The 24,856-nt window shown below is 45.6% G+C and overlaps 1 protein-coding gene across 2 annotated transcripts in view; it reads right to left on the bottom strand.

Moving 5' to 3' along the window:
• PSME4 (proteasome activator subunit 4) overlaps positions 1-10,701 on the bottom strand; it is a 107,173-nt gene extending 96,472 nt beyond the window's left edge. For both annotated transcript variants that reach the window (XM_069954213.1, XM_069954214.1), the window contains exon 1: positions 10,356-10,701. In XM_069954213.1, coding sequence (XP_069810314.1) covers positions 10,356-10,558 — 203 coding nt within the window. In that variant the 5' untranslated portion in view covers positions 10,559-10,701. The remainder of the gene's footprint in view (positions 1-10,355) is intronic.
• Between the last annotated feature and the right edge of the window lie 14,155 nt (positions 10,702-24,856).

The following is a 24,856-nucleotide window of genomic DNA, read 5'->3' as shown; positions in this document are numbered from 1 at the left end:
TATCAGCAGGTTAGATTTGTGTAAGCAGCTTTCCCATTAAGGTGGCAGGGGATGGTAAGGCTCTGTTCACATCTGTACTGCATCTTACATTCAGAGACTGCATCATTACTTTTTTTATTAGTAAAACGCAGCAGAATTATTTATATTCATTGGGCAATGGTGTCAGAATTCACACCACAGATGAGAACTCAGCCTAACCCCTTTAAAGAACAACTAAACTGACAACTGGGTGTTACCAGCTGGGAGTGTGACACGAGCAGCACTGATTGGACGGTCTGCGAGGACACACCCCCTTTGAATGGTAATATCAAGCTGCCATCTCTTTTATGTTCTGGTAGAAACAACAGACACAGAACAACACAGAGCTACAGGAGAAGAAGATGCTGCAGAGCCTCATGGGAAACACATGCATTTACAAGAACAGACAGGTCAGGAGAGGTGACAGGTCCTCATTACGGCTCTGTGCACATTAGCCTTGTGGCTTTCTACTTTAATTGTGCCATGTCATCTCACATTTTTAAATATATTTTTTTGATGGTGGCAAAAATAGTAATACCTCAGGGAACAAAAAGTCATTGGTTTTTTTGTTTGTCTCCTTGACGACGTAAAATTTTTCAGTTTCACCTACAAATTTACAGGACAGAGGACAATACCTCTACTGTACTAATGCTAATTTGCTTCAATATTGTTTTTTTTTATTATTATGAATTTATAAAAAAATTATATAAGAAAATAACATGTGAAGGCATGAACAAGGGTACAAATGTTGTAAGGAAAACACTCGGCGTCGCTGACCAAGGCCAAAGCCCCAACCAGAAGGGAACCAGAAACATAATAAAAGTGCAAGGGGGGAATGAGGAATAGAGAAAGAGGGAGAAGGGGGGCACTAAGTCTCCTCACTTTAAGTTTTATATTCAGCAGTATCTGTGAACTGGTCCCAGTAGTACCACTTTCGGAAAAAGCAAGACAAGCGGTTGTACAACTGGGCCATGAGATCTTCCATTATTTGGTATCCTCTACTCTACACAAGCAGCTAGAAATAGGCAGAGGGTCAGGACATCTCCAAAAGGATGGTATGAAGCTCTGGTGGCATTGACCAGATGCATGAGCATGGAGTGAGGTTAGGTGGGATGAGTGGGATGTTGGAGATGAGCAGGAGAAACTAGAAGATCCTATGGATCCACGTAGGGTACCATTGAGATAGCACCTTGTATTCTGCTTCTTGTAGGCAGGAGGAGATTGATGAAGAATGAGTGAACATGAGTACATGAGAAACCTGAGCTGCAGACAGAAAGAGAAAGTTAGGCTAGTCCTGGCTGAAAAGTTGCCCGCTTTGGACCATCTATGAAACGTGAGGTCTTCCAGCCCTGGGGAGAAAAGCCGGCCTGCGCAGGATAGGGAACATTGGGGAGGGGTGGGGTGCTATACATCCGGAAGAGAGGTTTTGGTGACAGATATTTAGATGAGAATTTACAAGGTGCGCCGAGGAGGGTAGCCAGGAGAATGATTGGAGGGAGACTGGAGAGATGACACTCTCAACCATAGTTTAGTTGGGTTATGCCTATGCTGGAAAGGTGGGTGGCAGTATAACATAGATAGAGGTTGGAAGGTCTACACCACAAGTCTTGGGCAGTAAAGAATGGCTATGGCTAGAAGGGGCAGCTTGTGAGCTCATACGAATTTCGTGAGGAGGGAGGAGAGTTGGCAGAAGTAGGACAGGGGTATACTAATTGTTAGGGCCTGAATTAAATACAGTATTCAAGAAAGCACATTCATTTTAAAGATAGAGCATAACCCAAACCAAGTGAACGTACCCCTATGCCACCTCTGCAATTCCTCCACAATGACTTTCCACATGGGACGGAAGTTCTCTTTAAACAGGGCAGTAGTACTGGTGGTAAGCTGGACTCAAAGATAGTTAGGGATGTATGCTATCATCTGAATGAGAAAGAGTCCGCAAGGGATTGGGTAGTGGTAGGGACTTGTATCTACCAAGTTCGGAGAGAAGGTTTGGGAGGGAAATGGTCAGGCTGGTGAGGAAGAAGAGATGCTTCAATTTTCTATGGTCATTATGACCATAATTCCATATAACCAGACCAGAGGACAAGATCTTCATCGCAGTGTGTGTAACCTGACCTTATTATGAAGGTTTGGGAAAAATGGCTTCTATATGTAAATATAGGAGACATTATTCTGTTGATATAGTTATACTTTAGTGCCTCTTTCCTCTATCTTTATGGGGTTGCTTGTGGTTGCTCATCTACAGGAGAGAGAACGCGTCTCCTTCTTAGATGGTGGGACAACTGTGTGGTCCCATGGTGTTTAGGCTTCCATTATATCATGTTATGTGGGACTTTCGGGTGCCAATTCTTTTCCTGATGTCTTGGCTAATTTATTTCCAGTCTCCCATTGTGTCAAGAAACTAAACATGAAGGCCTTAAAGAGGCACTCCAACATTACTTATGCAAATAAATAAATACTGTAGTGCAATATACCTTTTGGTTTGGTCTCCCTCTTGCTCTAAAATTGATTTGTTCTGTTTATGTCTGAGCTTCACGTAATACGGCGGTGACCCCCTGAATCTAACCAGCTGATAGCTCCCTACTGTACACAGGGCAATGAGGATGAAGGAAAGTCTCTTATCTTCATCCTTGTCGCTATTCCAGTGCAGTTTGTAGTGTAACTCTGTGTCTGGTAAGGGCAAATGGAGTTGTGGCTACCGCCCCCACATCACGGATCCCCCGACAGGCCCACCCCTTCTAATGATTATCAGTGGATCCAACCAGTCGGGGGCACATCGGCACTCTGGGGACAGTAGCCCCACCCCCAGTGCTCCAGAGCCTTACCAGGTGCAAGACTATACTACAAACTGCACAGAAACGGCGCAGAAGATGAAGGTAAGAGACATACTTTCCTCCTCAGTGCCCCATGCGCAACAGGCAGATATCAGTAGGTTATATTCGTCTAAACTGTTGATAGTTTCCCTTCAAGACCTCTGTTTTGCTTCCGACACTGGAGTATCTTTAGGTTTGCTCAGTAAGCTTGTAGGAGAGCAAGTTAACAGTGAAGGTGGTCCCAAGATCCTGGCCCGCCTGGAGGTTTTAGCGATCATGATGGCTCCAACATCACTTTTATTGATACATCCTAGATTTAAAGGCCAAAAAAGAAGAAGCTGAGACGCTTCTTTAGGGTACGTTTACACTTACCGGATCCGCAGCAGATTTGATGGTGCTGATTTGATGTTGTGTTCAGTTATTTAAATGAAATCGGCTGCGGATCCGCAGCAGAAAATCAGCTGCGTATCCTGTAAGTGTGAACGTACCCTTAGGGTGCGTTCACACCTACAGGATCCACAGCAGATCTGCAGCAGATCCGCAGCAGATTTGATGCTGTGTTCAGTTATTTAAATGAAATCTGCTGCAGATCTGCAGCAGAAAATTAGCTGCGGATCCGGTAAGTGTGAACGTACCCTTAAAAGGGTTTTCTAAGAAAAAAGAACAACTAAGCAGCATGTCTTATTATGGACAAAGCACGCAACTGCACAAAAGCAGCATATCCGAAGCATAAATCCGAGTATCAGCCTCATAATTTTACATTGAAAACACATGGTGGGTGTGAAGAACACGGGACAGGTGGGCAGGAGAGATGTCTTATTCCTGAAGATGTTCATTATTATAATGAGGAAATCCTGGAGGACGGAGGCAGCAGCACATGATGTAAATTCTACATGGAAAGGAAACATTCAGATCCCGCTATAAAGGAAGCAATGATCTGGGTACCACTAATCTCTTATTACTCAGTGGTATGTATAGCTGGTACTATAAAATCAAAGAGGACACAAACAATTAGAGAAGCTCCTTCCCGGGTCTCCCATCAGCCAAACCTTACATCCCTGCATTTTTCTGAATAAATGGAAGTAAGATGACAGAGGTTAGAGACTGACACCCAATGGTACACTGTGCAAGCGCTCCTACTGTAAAGCAGTCCTACATAAGGCAAAACCCTCCTGGCACAACAACAAATAAGTCAAACATGACAGTGCAAAAATGAGCGGCATCCGGAGGCTCCATCCACTATGTACACAGAGGCCTGGATCATCTGACTGTGAGCTTACACTCCCGGGATAGATAACACTGTCAGGATATACTGTACTGCCATGACCCAAACCCTGCAAAGTCACCTGAAGATTGCAACACCACAAGAAGGTGGCCCATAGTTAGCACATACATGTTTCCCAAGAGGAACAAGATCCTCAGTAAACAAGGCACCTTATGACCATATGATTATAGGGGTAGGGAGAGCATAGCAACTGGAGAAAGGACAGAAAAACAGAAGAGGTCACAGAAACAACAATACATAGTATCAGAGATACGTCATATCGTAGGTAACAAGAAGGTCAAACAGAAGATCTGACCCCTCACATACACAGTACATGGACACAGGGTAACATCCAGCTCCAGGATGACCCCTTACATACACAGTACATGGACACAGGGTAACATCCAGCTCCAGGATGACCCCTTACATACACAGTACATGGACACATGGTAAAATCCAGCTCCAGGATGACCCCTCACATACACAGTACATGGACATAGGGTAACATCCAACTCCAGGATGACCCCTCACATACACAGTACATGGACACAGGGTAACATCCAGATCCGGAATGACCTCTCACATACACAGTACATGGACACAACATAGCATCCAGCTCTAGGATGAACCCCCCCTCACATACATAGTACATGGACACAGGGTAACAACCAGCTCCAGGATGACCCTTCACATACATAGTACATGGACACAGGGTAATATCCAGCTTCAGGATGACCCCTCATATACACAGTACATGGACACAGGGTAACATCCAGTTCCGAGATGACCCCTCACATACATACCGTGTTTCCCCGATAGTAAGACACCCCCGAAAGTAAGACATAGTTGGACTTTCGGGGGCTGGGCTAAAGTAAGACATACCCCGAATGTAAGACATAGTACATAGGGCGGTATTTTTGTACTTTTATGTCCCTGCGCCCGTCCTGTCAGAGGCTCGCACGCGCGCGCACACACACACACGCGCGGCCCGGCACGAGCGCTGCACGTCATGTGCAGGGACGCCGGTATTGGTGCGGGAGCTGAAGGAGCAGCAGGGCCCAGGTGACTGCCCGCACCGCCCCCGTCTGGTCCAAGCGACCTTCCCCCCACCCCCCGTGCGCGCACCTGTCCGCCCTCTCTGAGGCCCCGTCCTGCCGCACCGTCCATGCGCCCACCACCCGTCCGGTCCGGCGTCCCTGCTCACTGAGGGGAGTACAGGACAGCCGCCCTCACGTGCTGCTGCTCCTCCAGCTCTGACATGGCCGCCTCCCTGCACACACAGGACAACGTGTGACAGCTGACCTGTCATCTCATCCCCTCAGTAACAGTACAGGATAGGAGGAATAATGGGCTGCAGCAGGCGGGATAACTTATAGCTGTGTGTGTTATCCTGCAAGCTGCAGCACATCCATTCCTCCTATGTTACAGTCCTGCACTGTTACTGAGGGGACTACAGTCATACACCCCTGTCCGCCCCCCTATACAGTCATACACCCCTGTCCGCCCCCCTATACAGTCATACACCCCTGTCTCCCCCCCCTATACAGTCATACACCCCTGTCTCCCCCCCCTATACAGTCATACACCCCTGTCCAATATAAGACATACCCCAAAAGTAAGACATAGTGGGACTTTTGGGAGTAAAAAGAACGTAAGACACTGTCTTACTTTCGGGGAAACACGACATGGACATAGGGTAACATCCAACTCCAGGATGACCCCTCACATACACAGTACATGGACACAAGGTAACATCCAGCACAGACACTGGCAGCAGTCTGCATTCTCCTCTAGAGGTCACAATAACCTGAAAGTAATTTATACTATGTACCGAGTACATCCATCAGGAAAAAAAAAAAAATATGCGGCTAATACCAAGGAGAAGGCGTCTCAGTGCAACGCAAGACAATGGGATGCCAGCAGCGAGCTATGAAATGTGACATCGACATAAATGTACCGAGTGTTCTGCACAGCATAATAGAGAACTTCCATCTGTAACACAAGGAGACGCGAGTAAAGAAGTCCTTGAGATGTCTTTGGTAAAAATTCTATTCAGCTGCTCCAGTTTAATGTGTTACAGGGAAGGATGAAAGTGAAAAAGAATACAGTCACCAGTACAGCTCCCATAGGGGTTCACCAAAAAGATGGTAAGGCATACCTGCCTAGTTATACATGTCATGTACCTGTATTGCTGCGCAGGTAGGCAGATCCCGCCATTCAGGGTCTAGATGTCAAAAATTGTAAAGTTGTAAATCTGTACACCTTTTCCAATCCTTCAGTTGAAATCCCCAATATAATAAGTGTATCACTAAGTGGTATCAAGGTCTGGAAGCTAAAGCCCCCGATATAACATGTAACACCTCTCCCAAAAATATAACAAATTTACTGCTGCAAGTGGTATTGAGGTCCACCATCTGAAACCCCCCGTATAACATGTTCTACTGCAGGTGCCAGATGTACTGCTGCAGGTGTCAACGTATAACAGATGTGGTGTTCCTGTTCCGATGCTGACCCCCCCCCCCCCAGTATGCCAGATCTACCCCTACGGGCGGCATTGAAGTCCAGCAGCTGTAACCCGGGATGACCCAATAATCCATGGTTACCAATATTATATGATCACATCAAATCGTCCCTATTGGGAATGACTCTTTACACCAGCTCTTTGTTATAAGACCGGGGAGATTGGGTGGGGGGGGGGGGGGGGGGGTAAATGACGTGACCTAAAAAGATGAAAATATTTGGCACTTCTTGTCTCGGACTCTACACACTTTACAGCTCTTGGTGACAGGATGCTCTTACTTTATAGAACTTAAAACCAAGTTCAGACTATTGATCTACTGTTAGATGATCTTTTCTTGGCTTTCATTAGAATAGAAGCTTACAGGGGACTTTCCAGTATGGGGGCATCCCAGAATACATCCATACCTGCACAGAGGGGTAGAGTCAACTGCAGGGAACTTACATTATTGGCCTGGTTGGAAGAGGCAGTATGTCACCTATTACTATAAGCGATCCACAGACACCAGTGCTGTATATGAATATACAGAGGACATTTCATAGATGAAAACATAAAAAAAAATTAAAAATTGTCTGTTTGTGGTGAGTTTAAGAGTGCCTTCACACGTAACTGATCCACAGCGGATTTCACACTGCGAATTCGCAGCAAGTGGGATGGACATCCTGCTGTATGTCAGATTCACAGCGTGAAATCCGCTGCGGATCCGTTAAGTGTGAAGGCACCCTAAAGGGGGTTCTCCAGCACTACAAAAACTTGGCCGCTTTCTTCCAGAGACAGCACCGCTCTTGTCTCCAGGTCAGGTGTGGTTGGCAATTAAGCTCCATTTTAAATGACTTTGAAAGCTAACAGATCATAACGGCTATCCAGCTTCATCAGCAGAACAGGGTGTCACATGACAACACTCAGATTTAAAGAGCTCTCCAAGTCATAATGGTAAAAGGGCGAACATTATGCCCATCACTGATGGTGCCACGGCAGACCCCTACCCATCAATGATGATGCCAGGGTGGACACATGCCCCTCACAGCATTGCCAGACACGTACTAATCAGAATCGGCGTCAGGGTGGACACATGACCATCAGTACCAGTGCAAGGATGGATACATGCCCATCAGTACAAGTGCTAGGGCGGAAAAATTCCTATCATTACCCGTGCCAGGGCAGACACATACCCATTAGTGGCAGTGTGGACACATATCCATCAGTAGTAGTGCTAGGGGAAAACACACACCCATGATCCATCAGTACCTGTGCAAGGGCAGACATGCCTAATAGTACCAGTGCCAGGGCAGACACATTCCCATTAATACTGGTGCCAGGGCAGACACATACCCGTACATACTGGTGCCAGGACACATACCCATCAGTACTGGTACCAGGGCAGACACATACCCATCAGTACTGGTGCCAGGGCAGACACATACCCGTACATACTGGTGCCAGGGCAGACACATACCCGTACATACTGGTGCCAGGGCAGACACATACCCATCAGTACTGGTACCAGGGCAGACACATACCCATCAGTACTGGTACCAGGGCAGACAAATACCCATCAGTACTGGTGCCAGGGCAGACACATACCCATCAGTACTGGTGCCAGGGCAGACACATAGCCATCAGTACTGGTGCCAGGGCAGACACATACCCGTACATACTGGTGCCAGGGCAGACACATACCCGTACATACTGGTGCCAGGGCAGACACATACCCGTACATACTGGTGCCAGGGCAGACACATACCCGTACATACTGGTGCCAGGGCAGACACATACCCGTACATACTGGTGCCAGGGCAGACACATAGCCATCAGTACTGGTGCCAGGGCAGACACATACCCATCAGTACTGGTGCCAGGGCAGACACATACCCATCAGTACTGGTGCCAGGGCAGACACATAGCCATCAGTACTGGTGCCAGGGCAGACACATACCCGTACATACTGGTGCCAGGGCAGACACATAGCCATCAGTACTGGTGCCAGGGCAGACACATAGCCATCAGTACTGGTGCCAGGGCAGACACATACCCGTACATACTGGTGCCAGGGCAGACACATAGCCATCAATACTGGTGCCAGGGCAGACACATACCCATCAATACTGGTACCAGGGCAGACACATACCCATCAGTACTGGTGCCAGGGCAGACACATACCCATCAGTACTGGTACCAGGGCAGACACATACCCATCAGTACTGGTACCAGGGCAGACACATACCCATCAGTACTAGTACCAGGGCAGACACATACCCATCAGTACTGGTGCCAGGGCAGACACATACCCATCAGTACTGGTGCCAGGGCAGACACATAGCCATCAGTACTGGTGCCAGGGCAGACACATAGCCATCAGTACTGGTGCCAGGGCAGACACATAGCCATCAGTACTGGTGCCAGGGCAGACACATACCCATCAGTACTGGTGCCAGGGCAGACACATAGCCATCAGTACTGGTGCCAGGGCAGACACATACCCATCAGTACTGGTGCCAGGGCAGACACATAGCCATCAGTACTGGTGCCAGGGCAGACACATACCCATCAGTACTGGTACCAGGGCAGACACATACCCATCAGTACTGGTGCCAGGGCAGACACATAGCCATCAGTACTGGTGCCAGGGCAGACACATACCCATCAGTACTAGTACCAGGGCAGACACATACCCATCAGTACTGGTGCCAGGGCAGACACATACCCGTACATACTGGTGCCAGGGCAGACACATACCCATCAGTACTGGTACCAGGGCAGACACATAGCCATCAGTACTGGTACCAGGGCAGACACATAGCCATCAGTACTGGTGCCAGGGCAGACACATACCCGTACATACTGGTGCCAGGGCAGTCACATACCCATCAGTACTGGTGCCAGGGCAGACACATACCCATCAGTACTGGTGCCAGGGCAGACACATAGCCATCAGTACTGGTGCCAGGGCAGACACATAGCCATCAGTACTGGTGCCAGGGCAGACACATAGCCATCAGTACTGGTGCCAGGGCAGACACATAGCCATCAGTACTGGTACCAGGGCAGACACATAGCCATCAGTACTGGTACCAGGGCAGACACATAGCCATCAGTACTGGTACCAGGGCAGACACATACCCATCAGTACTGGTGCCAGGGCAGACACATAGCCATCAGTACTGGTACCAGGGCAGACACATACCCGTACATACTGGTGCCAGGGCAGACACATACCCGTACATACTGGTGCCAGGGCAGACACATAGCCATCAGTACTGGTGCCAGGGCAGACACATACCCGTACATACTGGTGCCAGGGCAGACACATAGCCATCAGTACTGGTGCCAGGGCAGACACATAGCCATCAGTACTGGTACCAGGGCAGACACATAGCCATCAGTACTGGTGCCAGGGCAGACACATAGCCATCAGTACTGGTGCCAGGGCAGACACATACCCATCAGTACTGGTGCCAGGGCAGACACATAGCCATCAGTACTGGTACCAGGGCAGACACATACCCATCAGTACTGGTGCCAGGGCAGACACATACCCATCAGTACTGGTACCAGGGCAGACACATACCCATCAGTACTGGTGCCAGGGCAGACACATAGCCATCAGTACTGGTGCCAGGCTGAACACTTGTCCATGGGAGCAGGTGGCAGCCTGTGATGAGTGTGCCCATGGTCAGGTGACCCCAGTGACAGCCGGTGCCTGCACACAATGGGAGAGGACACAATGGAGGGGACTCACGTGTTCAGCTTTCTGCTCCAGAACAGGACCCCCGGCCACAGCTCCCGGAGGTGCACGGCCCGGCCCAGGCTGCTCTTGATCTGTGCCAGCAGCTCGTTAGACTCCCGGTCCAGGCGCTCGGCGTAGGGCAGCAGGAGGTTATACACTATCTCCTTCTGGGGTCGGAAGCCCAGCTGCTCCGCTCTCTCTTCCCTGGTGCCCATGGTGGGTGCCCCGGTGCTGCCGCAGCTGCCGTCCTCCTCCTCCCGCTCAGGGTCACTACAGCGCCGGCCTCTGACTTGCACTCCTCTCCCAACTCTCCTTACTCAGTCTACCGGTGACGAAGCAGGCGAAGGGAGGGCAAGAACGTCACCCTGGAGTGCTTCACAACGTCACTTCCGCCCCTTCTCTCAGTTCGGCTGGTGACGTCACGCTCTGATGTGTCACCTGACTGACTGTTACAAGCGGTCGGAGACAGCGCTGCCGTGCATTGTGGTCATAGCTTGTCCTAATAAAGACGTGTATGCCCGGTGTGTGCACACTGGTGAGCGCTGCGCTACCGCGGCTCCCCTACCGCACGTACATAGTACAGAGATATACAGCGCTACCGCACGTACATAGTACAGGGCCATACATCACTACCACATGTACATAGTACAGGACCATACATCACTACCACACGTACATAGTACAGGACCATACATCACTACCACACGTACATAGTACAGGACCATACATCACTACCACACGTACATAGTACAGGACCATACATCACTACCACACGTACATAGTACAGGACCATACATCACTACCACACGTACATAGTACAGGACCATACAGCGCTACCACACGTACATAGTACAGAGATATACAGTGCTACCACACGTACATAGTACAGGACCATACATCACTACCACACGTACATAGTACAGGACCATACATCGCTACCACACGTACATAGTACAGGACCATACATCACTACCACATGTACATAGTACAGGACCATACAGTATTACCACACATACATAGTACAGGACCATACATCACTACCACATGTACATAGTACAGGACCATACATCACTACCACACGTACATAGTACAGGACCATACATCACTACCACACGTACTTAGTACAGGACCATACATCGCTACCACACATACATAGTACAGGGATATACAGCGCTACCACACGTACATAGTACAGGACCATACATCACTACCACATGTACATAGTACAGGACCATACATCACTACCACACGTACATAGTACAGGGATATACAGCACTACCACACATACATAGTACAGGACCATACATCGCTACCACACGTACATAGTACAGGACCATACATCACTACCACATGTACATAGTACAGGACCATACACCACTACCACACGTACATAGTACAGGACCATACACCACTACCACACGTACATAGTACAGGACCATACATCACTACCACACGTACATAGTACAGGACCATACATCACTACCACATGTACATAGTACAGGACCATACATCACTACCACACATACATAGTACAGGGATATACAGCGCTACCACACGTACATAGTACAGGACCATACATCGCTACCACACGTACATAGTACAGGACCATACATCACTACCACATGTACATAGTACAGGGATATACAGCACTACCACACATACATAGTACAGGACCATACATCGCTACCACACGTACATAGTACAGGACCATACATCACTACCACACGTACATAGTACAGGGATATACAGCGCTACCACACGTACATAGTACAGGACCATACATCGCTACCACACGTACATAGTACAGGACCATACATCACTACCACATGTACATAGTACAGGACCATACAGCACTACCACACGTACATAGTACAGGATCATACATCACTACCGCACGTACATAGTACAGGACCATACATCGCTGCCGCACGTACATAGTACAGGACCATACATCACTACCGCACGTACATAGTACAGGACCATACATCACTACCGCACGTACATAGTACAGGACCATACATCGCTACCACATGTACATAGTACAGGGATATACATCACTACCACACGTACATAGTACAGGACCATACATCGCTACCGCACGTACATAGTACAGGACCATACATCACTACCGCACGTACATAGTACAGGACCATACATCGCTACCACACGTACATAGTACAGGACCATACATCACTACCACATGTACATAGTACAGGGATATAAAGCGCTACCACACGTACATAGTACAGGACCATACATCGCTACCACACGTACATAGTACAGGACCATACATCGCTGCCGCACGTACATAGTACAGGACCATACAGCACTACCACATTTTTTATTCATACTACCTCATAAAAAAAAAAATTAATAAAAAATTATCAGGGTGCCACATGTCAACCCGAATGGTACCGATGGAAACGTCAACTTGTCTTACACAAATATTTTGGCATCTGTGACATGGTATAATGGTATATGGTATAAAAAAACAAATAAAAAAGGCCCCAAAATTCCACAGGTCTCTGGGTACAGAGTCGCTTTAAGTTTCGGCGAAACACCTAAAGGGTTAATAAACTTATGAAATGTTACTTTGAATACTTTGAGGGGTGCAGTTTTTACAGTGGAGAGATTTATGGGGATAACTAACATACAGGACACACAAATCCACTTGAGAACTGAACTGGTCCCTAATAAAATCAGAGCTTAACTTTCATGAAAACTACAAAATTTCGAAGCCCTCTAACATCCTAACAAGTAAAAGGACGTTCACCAAATGACGTCACCATAAAGTAGACATGTTGTAGATGTTGCAGTAATAATAAGTTTATGTGATATGGCTATCTTTCTTAGGAAAGGAGAATTTTAAATATAAAGAAATTAAATTTTTCATATTTTTGTGCATATGTGTTGTTGTTGTTTTTTTTTACAAAAACCTACTGAATGTATCAACCAAAGTATACCACAAACATAAAGAGGAATATGTCACGAAAAAACAATCTCAGAATAACCGCAATAGTGAAAAGCATCGCAGAGTCATCACTACATAAAGAAAGGCAGGTCAGATTTGAAAAATAGGCCCGGGTCATTAAGGCCAAAACAGGCTGCGGAGGCAAGGGGTTAAAGGGTGACAGCGAAGAAAGGACCTTTTGGAAAGTAGAGAAGGTCCTTCCTCTTTTCCTCTCCGAGGCTCCACTTCTTCCTTCTGACAGTCTCCGGTGATAACTTCCACAGACAATGTCTTCAAAGTGTTTTATAAAATGGATCTTCTCTTTTAAAGGTGCAATATTGGACTTTCCATAATCGATTCCATTATCCTGCAATATCATTTATCTCCACATCCAAACACTTTCATACTGAGTCATCTCTGATTTACTGGCTGGTGGATCCATCTGCACGATGACGTCCAACCTTACTGGAGATGGAGGAATATCCCTGACAACATCTCTGTGCGGGGCCGCATCACATCACTGACTGTGGGGAACATCTAGTGGCTACACATTGTGACAGATGGCATTGCTATACCTCCTCTTCATTTATACAGTTCATTTCCTATGACGTGCATTAGACAATTTTTCACTGGTGTTTTTCCCTTGATTATTTCTTTGATCAAGTGATTTAAGGATTACTAGTGACTAAAGTCAGAACAAAACCACATTAACAAAAAAAAAAAAATCCATTAGGCGTTTTATAGGAGGAAAATTGCCTTAGCTGTCCTTTAAAAATTAATAATGATGGCAATTTTATGATCCTTGACAACAGCTGCTGGGATGGACCCAATCCCATTATTTTAATTCTCTAGATGACGTGGTGAATAACGGCATGTAGTCAGACATTTGACAGATGACGTACCAGTCAGTTTTCTGCTTGGCACTTCTGCTTGGCTTCGATCAGTCGCCATAGCTACTTAAACCTCTGTAGCTGCCAAATCAGATCTGCCAGAGAACCTGCTACAGGCAGGCTTCACTAGTAGATCACTGATGATATAGTGCACTGTAAAACATTGGCATTGCAGTGTACTGTAAAGGCAATCAAATGATTGCTTAACCCCTCACCGTCCCATGGCATACCTGGTACGTCATGGTGGCGCGAGGGTAGTTCAGAGAGGATGTTCAGCTCTGAAGAGCGCCGCTCCCCTGGCCTCTATTAGCCCTCGCAGGTCCCGTTGCCGTGACGGCTAATTAAGCATTTAAATGCAGCGTTCAAACCTGACAGCTGCATTTAGGTGCTCTGCTCCTAAATGTCCTGGTGTCCAGATCCGTTCTTCTGGCCGGGCCTAAGTGTCGCAATGACGCTGATCCCAGCTCGGCAACACATTGCTGTGGTCTGCAGCAGGCCAGAGCAATGTATCACTGATCTCATTGATCAGTGCTGTGTATATACACAGCATTGATCTCTATAAGAGATCAATGCTGTGTATATTGAAGTTCACCAGGGGGACTTGATTCCACATAGGATTTAGAAAAAATATACAGTGTCAGAACTGCTGATTTTTAGTCATATCACATCGCAAAATGGAACAATGGAATTAAAAGTGATCATAAACTCCAATGTACCCTAAAATTATACTGATATAAACAACTAATCACGGTGCAGAAGACAAGCACCCATGCAGCCCAATTGACAGAAAGATGAAAGAGTTAAAGGCTACATTCACACAGTTTTTTTGGCAGTTATAAAAAAGGCCACACTTTAAAATAGTAAAACGTGTACATATGGTTAAATATAGCAAAGCTATTTTACTTTTTAAAAGAACACTTGAATTCTTTAAATGACTCATATGACTTAGTAGACAGAAAAGTAAAAAAGCTGAAGGTAAAAACAAGAAGAGTGGAGGAAATAAGGATTTGATACACTGCCCATTTTGCAATTTTTATGACCTACAAAAAATGGAGAGGTGTGTAATTTTTTATTGTAGATACACTTCAACTGTGAGAGACAGAAACTATAAAAAAAATAAAAAAATCACATTGTTGGTAATAATTAATTGATAAAATTTTAGCATTTTATTACATAAAATAAGTATTTGATACAATAGCAAAACAAAACTTAATGTTTGGTTCAGAAACTTTTGTTGTTAATTCGAGAGATTAGACGTTTCCTGTGGTTCTTGACTAAGTTTGCACACACTTCTCCAGGTCTTTCAGGTTTCGGGGCTGTCGCTGGGCAACACTGAGTTTCGGCTCCCTCCAAAGATTTTCTGTTGTGGTCAGGTGTAGACACTGGCTAGGCCACTCCAGGACCTTGAAATACTTCTTATGGAGTCACTCCTTAGTTACCCTGGATGGGTCTTTCAGGGCATTGTTATGCTTGCAGACATAGCCACAACCCATCTTCAATGCTGTTACTGAGGGAAGGAGCCTGTTGGTCAAAATCTTGTGATACATGGTCCTATCTATCCCCCCTTCAATATGGTGCAGTCATCCTGTCCCCTTTGTAGAAAAACACCCTCAAAGTAACATGTTTCTACCCCGTGTTTTGAGACTCGTGACCTTTTTGCATTTTCATGTATCATGGTTGGGACTGTGTTCTTGGGGTTGTACTCATCCTTCTTCTTCCTCCAAATATGGCGTGTTGAGTTGATGCTAGAAAGTTCTATTCTGGTCTCATCTGACCACATGACCACATCTCATGGTCCACATGACCTACTCCCATGCCGCCTCTGGAGCATCCAGATGTTCATTGGCAAACTTCATACAGGCCTGGGCACATGCTGTTGTGAGCAGGGAGAATTTGCGTTCTGTGCAGGATACACATGTGAGTGTAATAAAGGGGTATTCTCTTCTCAACTAGTACACTAATACATGTATGGGCCCTATTACATTTAGCTATAATCGGCGAATACACCACTTCCTGCAGGACATACAGCACCTGATAAGTACTGAAAGACTAGAGATTTTTAAATAGAAATAAATAACAAATCTATATAACTTTCTGACACCAGTTGATTTAAATGATTTATTTTTTTTTGGCGTACCACTTTAAAGCGACTCTGTGACCACAATCTGACCCCCCCAAACCACTTGTACCTTCGGATAGCTGCTTTTAATCCAAGATCTGTCCTGCGGTCCGTTTGGCAGGTGACGCAGTTATTGACCTAAAAAACAACTTTTAAACTGTCAGCCCGGCGCCCTACAGGAGTGGCCTAGATTGTGTATGCATTAGGCTGGCATACCCTCTCTGTCCCTCCTTCCCACCCTCCTCATCATTAGGAATGGTCCAGGCAGATTGTCTCCTATTCATCATCTGTGTCAGCACGGCACATGGGCTGGATCGTTAAGACACCTGTGCAAATGTTCAGCATGAAGAAAATGTTTCAGTGGCATTCCCAACAATGGGGAGGAGGGAGGGGAGGAGGAGGGAAGGAGGGGAGGTGCAAAGTTAGGGCACAGATATTTTAAGCCACGCCCGTAGGGCACGGGGCTGTAAGTTTAAAAGTTGTTTTTAGAACAATAACTGCATCACCTGCCGAACGGACCCCAGGACAGATCTTGGATCAAAAGCAGCTATCTGAGGGTACAAGTGGTTTGGGGGGGTCAGATTGTGGGTACAGAGTCGCTTTAAGCAACTTTCAATGGTCATAAATATACTAAAATATACCAGTATACTAAATCTAAGCATATAAGAATATAAAGTGAGCTACTAACTTTTGTATTACAGACAGTTGTAGAACCCTGAAGTGGAGTATATGCACCCAGGTTGCTTGTGAAAATAGAAGTAAAGCAGATATGATTGCCAGACATACAGAAAGGAGAACAATAAAGTGACAATAATTTCCTATATTTGGGTAGGTGACTTGGTGACCGTCCCTGGTCTCTATAAGTTGCCCAACTTGGAAACAATATAAAAAGAATGTAAAACCTGTTACAAAGGGAAGAGGCAAAAACCACAATTTCCCTACAGAAATAGAAATAGAAATGGAATTGATTTTTTTTTTATTTAAAAATTCTGCATTTATGAATATTCATAACAAGGTGTCAGAGGTGTACAGAGGAAGAGGCTGTGGTCACTTCTGGGTCCTAGAGTCAGAGCAGGCCCAATGGACGCTGTTACAAGAGGACACCAGATCACCATACTGTAACATCACTTCTTATTATTCCTGCTCTGTAACATAAGCGTGTGCATTGTTATTTTAGCTTTATAACCATGTAATTATCCCTGTAATTATAACACCGTTCATTATCTGTATTGTGAAATAACGGCATGAGTTACCCATGTATTACTGTACTGTGTTAATAATACAGCTGTATTTTGAGCTTAAAATTATGCTCGTATGTTACCTTTATTTTACAGTGTGTGAACATAACCCAATGGGGTTATTAAGGATTAAAGGTGTCATACAGGTTTAAACAAACATGGCCGCTTTCTTAAAAAAAAAAGAAAAAAAGCATGATTCATATCCACCCCCTGCCTATCAGTATGCCATAAATTGGTCTAAGCATTGATCGCCTATCTCCAGGGTATGAGCGATACATGTGGCTACTGTTCTCACTAACAGTTGCAGTCTGTGATGTGAATTGGATTGAGCTGCAGGTAAGGCTGGGTTCACACTATGCTTTATTTATCCATTTTTTCCAAAAAAATGTTTAAAAAAAAATGGAAGGAAAACTGGATGCATTTGTGTGTATCCGTTTCAATCTGTTTTTCCATTGACTTCCATTATAAAAAAAAAGGATCAATATCCAAGTACACAAAAATGTCGTCAAGCACGTTTTTGTGTATGTTAAAAAAAAGATCCGTTTGTTTTTTTTTTTTTATAATGAAAGTCAATGGAAAAAAAAGATCAAAATGGATACACACAAATGCATCCGTTTTTCCTTCCGTTTTTTTTATCTTTTTTGTTGTTGCAAAAACAGCTGAAAAAAACTGATTGCAAAAAACGTAGCGTGAACCCAGCCTAAGTTGTGATTTGGCAGAAACTACCGTAACTTCTTTCTTTTTTTTCTTTTTTTTTTCTTGCAATTTTAATTTTGCATTAGCTAAATAATAACTATAAGGATGTATCCGGAACAAATGCAAGGTTTTTCTGACCGTCATGCCACATGGCTTCCCTAAATAAAAGCATAGTGTTTGCTATGGTTAGAAATCAGAAATGACCTTGTCGAATGTATTTACCAGCTGTGTGGATCCCAGATACACTACAGAACCGTTTCACACAATAATGTAGGTCATCCTCTTAGGAGATCAGCCACATCTTTGCAGAGGCTTAGAAGGAGCAGGATAGATTTGCATTACATTCTCCTAACAGTTGTATTTCAATCAACAATGATTACAATTAATCAACGTTGTATTGTCTTAGCAAAGTCAAATGTCATCCTCCATTCTTGTCGAGAGGTAGGAAATAATAAAGTGGGAAGGAGGGAAAGTGATATAGCTGAAATGAAATAACAAGGCGCCATGTATACCAGTCAGTTTCCACACTTAGGGCCCATGCACACAGTGCACATGGCAGTCCAGGCAGTATTTGGAGGTACCCAAAATTTTTGTGGTAGATAGAAAAAATCCAAAGCTTAAAGCGACTCTGTACCCACAATCTGCCCACCCCAAACCCCTTGTACCTTCGGATAGCTGCTTTTAATCCAAGATCTGTCCTGGGGTCCGATTAGCAGGTGATGCAGGTATTGTCCTAAAAAACAACTTTTAAATTGACAACCCTGTGCCAAACTGCCGTGGCTTACAGTATCTGTGCCCTAACTTTGCACCACCCCTCCATCCCTTCTCCCCACCCTCTTCATCATTAGGAATTCCTCTAGAACATTTTCTCCTGTCTGAACACTGCACAGGTGCCTTAACGATCCAGCTCATATGCTGTGCTGACACAGGTGATGAATAGGAGAAAATCTGCCTGAAGCATTCCTGATGATGAAGAGGGTGGGGAGGAGGAACCCTCCATGCAAAGTTCGGGCACATATATTGTAGGCGACAGTCGTTCGACACAGGGCTGCCAGTTTAAAAGTTGTTTTTTAGGTCAAGACCTGCATCACCTGCCAAACGGACCCCTGGACAGATCTTGGATTAAAAGCAGCTATCTGATGGTACAAGCGGTTGGGGGGGTGGGGGAGATTGTGGGTTCAGAGTCTCTTTAAGGTCATAGAAGGTGCATACAAGGGCAGGGACTCCTGACCTACAAGCTTCCTTGATAGGAAGTAGGTTTACTCTAAACCTGGAAGGACTGTGGCCAGGAATGGAGACTGATCTGTCAGGCAGCTCCTCTGGTGGATTTCCCCCTGAATCAGAGAGAGTATCCTGACGATTTGTGAAACCACACAGGTTGAAGAGGAGAAACTAAGCAACATATTTAATAAAGACCTATGTTTTTTTCTTCTTCTGCTGCAGCACTATAAGAAGAATGCAAGAATTTAAAATGCAGAAGTGTCCGTTGTCTTTAACTCAATGTCCATTGTCTGACCCAACATAGTATCACTTGAATCTCCAAAGGACCCATGCTTTACACAATAATAGGTCCCTAATATAACAGGTCCTCGTTTTTTTGTTTGTTTGTTTTTTGTTTTTTTGCAGATTTTGTAGGTAGTAACATGTCAGTATGATCTATTTCTTATAGACTGAAATACAAATCCCTTATTAGATATTTCATGGTGTGTCCTATGTGTGCAGTGATAACAACACAGTATATGATGCTAATAAACTAATGACTTTAGATGTTCACATAGTCCATATAGAAGTATAGATGTAGGATGAGTTCTGAGAATCATTTCCTCAGGTGAACTCAAGCAAGTCTAGCCCGTTGCTGATAGGGATCATATATACTTTATCAGAATCTCCATTACTCATATATATATATATATATATATATATATATATCTATATATATATATCTATATATATATATATATATATATATATATATGTAGACCTTGCACATTAGTTACCCCCCCCACATCAGTAAATATTCAGACTCCTTCTGACCCCTTGCACTCTAATGGTACTTTTACACGGAGCGATAATTCGCCCGATCGCACGATTAACGATTCACTAAGGGCCCTATTCCACCGGACGATTATCATTCAGATTATCGTTAAATCGTTCGAATCTAAACGATAATCCTTCGTTTGAATAGCAGTTAACGATTAACGACCGAACGAGAAATCGTTGATCACTTTATAAGACCTGGACCTATTTTTATCGTTGCTCGTTCGTAAAACGTTCGCAAATCGTTCGCATTGAATAAAGCCCGTATTCCACGGGTCGTTGGAGGAGCAAACGAGCGCTGTCAGCGCTCGTTTGCTCCTCGTTCGCCGCTTGCTGCCGCCGCTATTCAACGCGGCTGCAGCGAGCGGGTGAGTGCGGGAGGGGGCGGCGGGGAGCTGCGGGGGGGCTGCCCGGGGGATCGCTAGATCGTCCGGGCAGCCCATAGGATATAGCAGCATCTGCTGCCGACGCTCCTATTCAACGGAGCGACGGCAGCAGATCGCTGCTATATCAGTCGCTTGTTTTTCAACATGTTGAAAAACAAGCGACTGCAACGATCAGCCGACATGAACGATGTCGGCTGATCGTTGCACTCTATTCCACGGAACGATTATCGTCCGTAACGGTCGATATCGTCCGAAAACGAACGATAATCGTTCCGTGGAATAGGGCCTTAAGACGTTGTTCGGTCGTTCGCAATAGATACAAACGCAATAGCAAACAAATAGCGAAGAAGAAACGATCGCAATTACGATCATAAGTAACGATTATCGTTCCATGGAAATGAGTGAACATTTTCAGGTCTTTTGGAATAGCGGTCGTTTAAGATCGTTAATCGTTAACGATTATGCAAACGATAATCGTCCGTTGGAATAGGGCCCTAAGTTCTATTGCACCTGGGCAAAGTAACTTGTGGCAGGCTCACACAGTGGGGTATGGTTTAAGTGTGTTCTGTGTTTTCCCCACTAGGTGTTACTACTGTGTTTCTTTTATATTTTATTCTATGCACAGCTGAAGGAAGCAAGGGGTTAATTGTCCTACGTCATGTGTTTCTTTTCCTTCTGTCACAGGTGGAGGCTGTTTTTTCCTCCTTTTTCTCCTTATCTTCTCCGTTCTTTCGTGCACCCCACCACCCCACCAATCACTGGGAGGTTTAGTTCGTACTTAGAAAAGGAGTGTAGTACCTGGTGGGAGGGGCTAGTTAGTCAGTACCTAGTCAGGAGTTGGAGAGTGAGCCAGACCTCTGTTCTCGAGCAAGAAGCTACCTCAAGTATGCAGTGCTAGTCACCTCAGGAGGAAAGGACGTCATCTGAGGATCACCTTGTCCATGCCAGGGATACCTTCTACACAGTACAGGACAGTGACCTGTCTCCAGCACAGACTCCAGTGGAACAAAGTTGCAGTTAGCCTACGTATTCCACTGTGTAAAGCATGACTATCCTGGAGAGGTTCAGGAAGTCTGCTTTACCGAGCGCAGGTACCTGAGACCTCGTGCTACCCTGCCAGGATGGGTACCCCAACACTGTAGGACATTAGGTGGTCAGTAAACGTCAGTACGAGTATCTTCTCTTCACCTCTACAATTCTCAGCTATGCTATTTCGAGTACATTGCTAGGACAGGGCCCTCAAGACGCCCCTCTACTCTACTCTCTTCCGTTTCTCAGAATACCTTTTCTTCACTCTTCTACCTCCACCTGAAATTATTAAAGCTATATCAATTTTTTGTGTATTGCACTGAAGCACCAAGTAAACAGACGTTATTCTGGTTAAATCACTGGTCTCTGCCTATCATTTTGCACCAACACACCAACGTACACTTGGGCTATCCAGATCTGCGGAAGTGGGCTCAATCCGACTAGGGGTGGGTAACAAGGCTACTCCAAGCTACCGTGACACGTGCCTAAGTGACCATACACCCACAATACCACTAAGCTAACTCCGACAGGACATTACCATCATTCCCCGCACACACACAGCAATATCATTTGGACCACTGCTTCTATGGATAAAGAGGCCCTGTCCATCATCAGACTGTCAATGCTGAGAGTCACCCATTGAAGCATTGCTTCTAGCTGAGCATCCTGGACAGCTGTGTACTATTGGAGCTGTACAGACTTTACGCCAGTGGGCATCAGATAATAAAGGTTATTTCACACCCGGACTATTAGCAGCTGAACATGCTTTTATTGATGCCTCTGTAGTCTAGCATAATAGGTGAAAGACTTCACAGCTTTAGGATAATGATTGACATCTTTTAAAAAGACAAAGGTGTCGCACACATAACCATTAATGTCAAATCCACCCACTAACTGCATTGAAGGAAATATGAGTCACTGTTTTTATTTCAATGAAAAAAAGGAAATATCAATAGCTTGGAATGTATGTCCTCTGCTCACAAAGCCGACAGCAGCGGTTCTCCATTTGTCACCTAGGAGTGGGCTGCCTATTGTTCTTCTCTAATTAGGCTTGATTGTAGATACAACTGCTCTGTGGGGGCTGCTGAACTGCCATTGTTATCCTATAGTACCTTGTGCCAAAACCGCACTGGGGTCTTAGACATGAGATTACGATAATGTATATTCCAAGTATAGTAACAGTGTCCGGGGGTATTCCTGCGCACTTCTTACTATACTTGAGATTAGAGATGATCGAACCTCGGGAAATCCTAGATTCCATCGAACTCGAACATTCTCGAACCTGCCGCATTTGATTCCTGATGCCTTCCCGTTCCGTGGGGAAGGAGGAGACTGCCCGGCTATTACCTAGGCTGAATCCCGGACTTCCAGGCGGTCCCTGGGCACGCTCCTTCTTCCGCACCGGACCGGGAAGCCATTGGGAATCAAATGCGGCAGGTTCGAGAATGTTCAAGTTTGATCGAACCTAGGATTTCCCGAGGTTCGATCATCTCTACTTGAGATACATAGGTTTTTGGGCAGGCAGATCATTTGTCCAGGTAATGTGCTTCTGGAGCTAACTATGCTTTGATAAGAGCATGAAAAGACATCAATTCCACTTAAAGTGGATCTGCCACTAAAATACATTTTTCACATGTGGTCAAAAGTTATTGATCATAGGGGGTCTCTCTGCTGACGCCCGCTCCGATCAGAAGTTATAGCTGGGAAAAGATCACAGCAGAGTGATCTACGGGCAAAAGTGCAGCCCATCAATATTTTTAATGGAAGTCTATGGGAATTATTGACGGACTGAGCCGCCGGCCAAGGAGAGGATTCTTGTATGCTAAGAGTAAAGGTCCCCATACATGTTTAATAACACCTTTAGTTTTTCCCCCTATTCGGCCCCCCATTCTTCCAATACATTTGGCCTGCCGGCAAAAGTATACAGTGTATGGGAACCATCAGGTATATCCTCTTTAATCTGACCCAGGGATAGAACGGCGCCATCACAGGAAAGCAGTCCGTTTTTTGAACCACGGCCCGGTTCCCGTGTACGGCACCGTTCTATCAACGGGTCCAGGGACAAAGCTGAAGCACAGGAGGCGGGCCCCGCCCCCCATGGGAGGGAATTCCCTCCCCTCAATGACGCGGCTCCTTTAGAATCCACCCACTGGGGGCGGGCCAGCCCGCCTCCTGTGCTTCAGCTCCGGCCCGAGACCCGTTGATAGAACGTTCTATCCCTGGGTCAGATTAATGATGGTACATCCTCTTTAAGGCTAGATTCACACATAACGGATCCACAGCGGATTTCACGCTGCGAGTTCGCAGCAAAATCCGTTGTGAATCCCTTACTGTCATTCTGAATAGTGTTACATACTTGCAGCGGAATTTTTATCCAGCTGCGAGTATATAAACGCTGTCCCCCTTATCCCGCGATGGCCCAGTGTATACATTACCTGGTCCATGCCTGGTCCATGCTCCGGCCTCTTACCGTTGCTCCCAGAATCCTGACGACCCGCTTAGCCAATCTGACATCCCGCTTAGCCAATCTGACATCCTGCTTAGTGCGTTGTCCCGTCGCAGCCATTGATTGGCTGAGTGGGATGTCAGGATGTCAGGAGCCACAGGAGGAGCCCTGGGCACGGAATGAAAATTTCGCTGCAAGTATGTAGCCCTAATCAAAACGACAGTAAGGATTTTGCAGTGAATTCACGAAATCCACTGCAGATCTGTTACATGTGAACCTAGCCAAAGGAGTATTCCCATCACCTAAACCTTTGTTAGGTTATAGGGAATGCAAAAGAAAGCAACTTTGCAAATGGTTTGTATTAGCAAATTAGCAAAAATGGTTTCTTTTGTACTTTGGCCTCTGTCTCTTCCTCTACTGTAGACAGCCTGTTGCCTAGGTTTCCGTCAACCGATCTTCACTCTGAGATTGAGGGCCAGGCTGCGCCATCATTTGAGTGGCTGGGATCCTCAGGAGCGGTAAGTATGATTTTTAAAGCGCTGCGGAATCTGTTGGCGCTATACAAATATTATTATTATTATTATTATTATTAATCCCTCACTGCCTCCCATTGATTCCCCCCATGTAACACAGGTCTCCATGGCTTGGATTGGATTGTCCTTGTGGAGACATGTGTAACCTCCGTAGAATGCACAGTAATGTCGAGCTGATTCAGCCCACCA

Source organism: Dendropsophus ebraccatus, chromosome 15, assembly GCF_027789765.1.
Source record: "Dendropsophus ebraccatus isolate aDenEbr1 chromosome 15, aDenEbr1.pat, whole genome shotgun sequence".
NCBI lineage: Eukaryota > Metazoa > Chordata > Amphibia > Anura > Hylidae > Dendropsophus > Dendropsophus ebraccatus.
The sequence above is the reverse complement of the archived record's forward strand: the minus strand, read 5'-3'. Positions and strand labels throughout refer to the sequence as shown.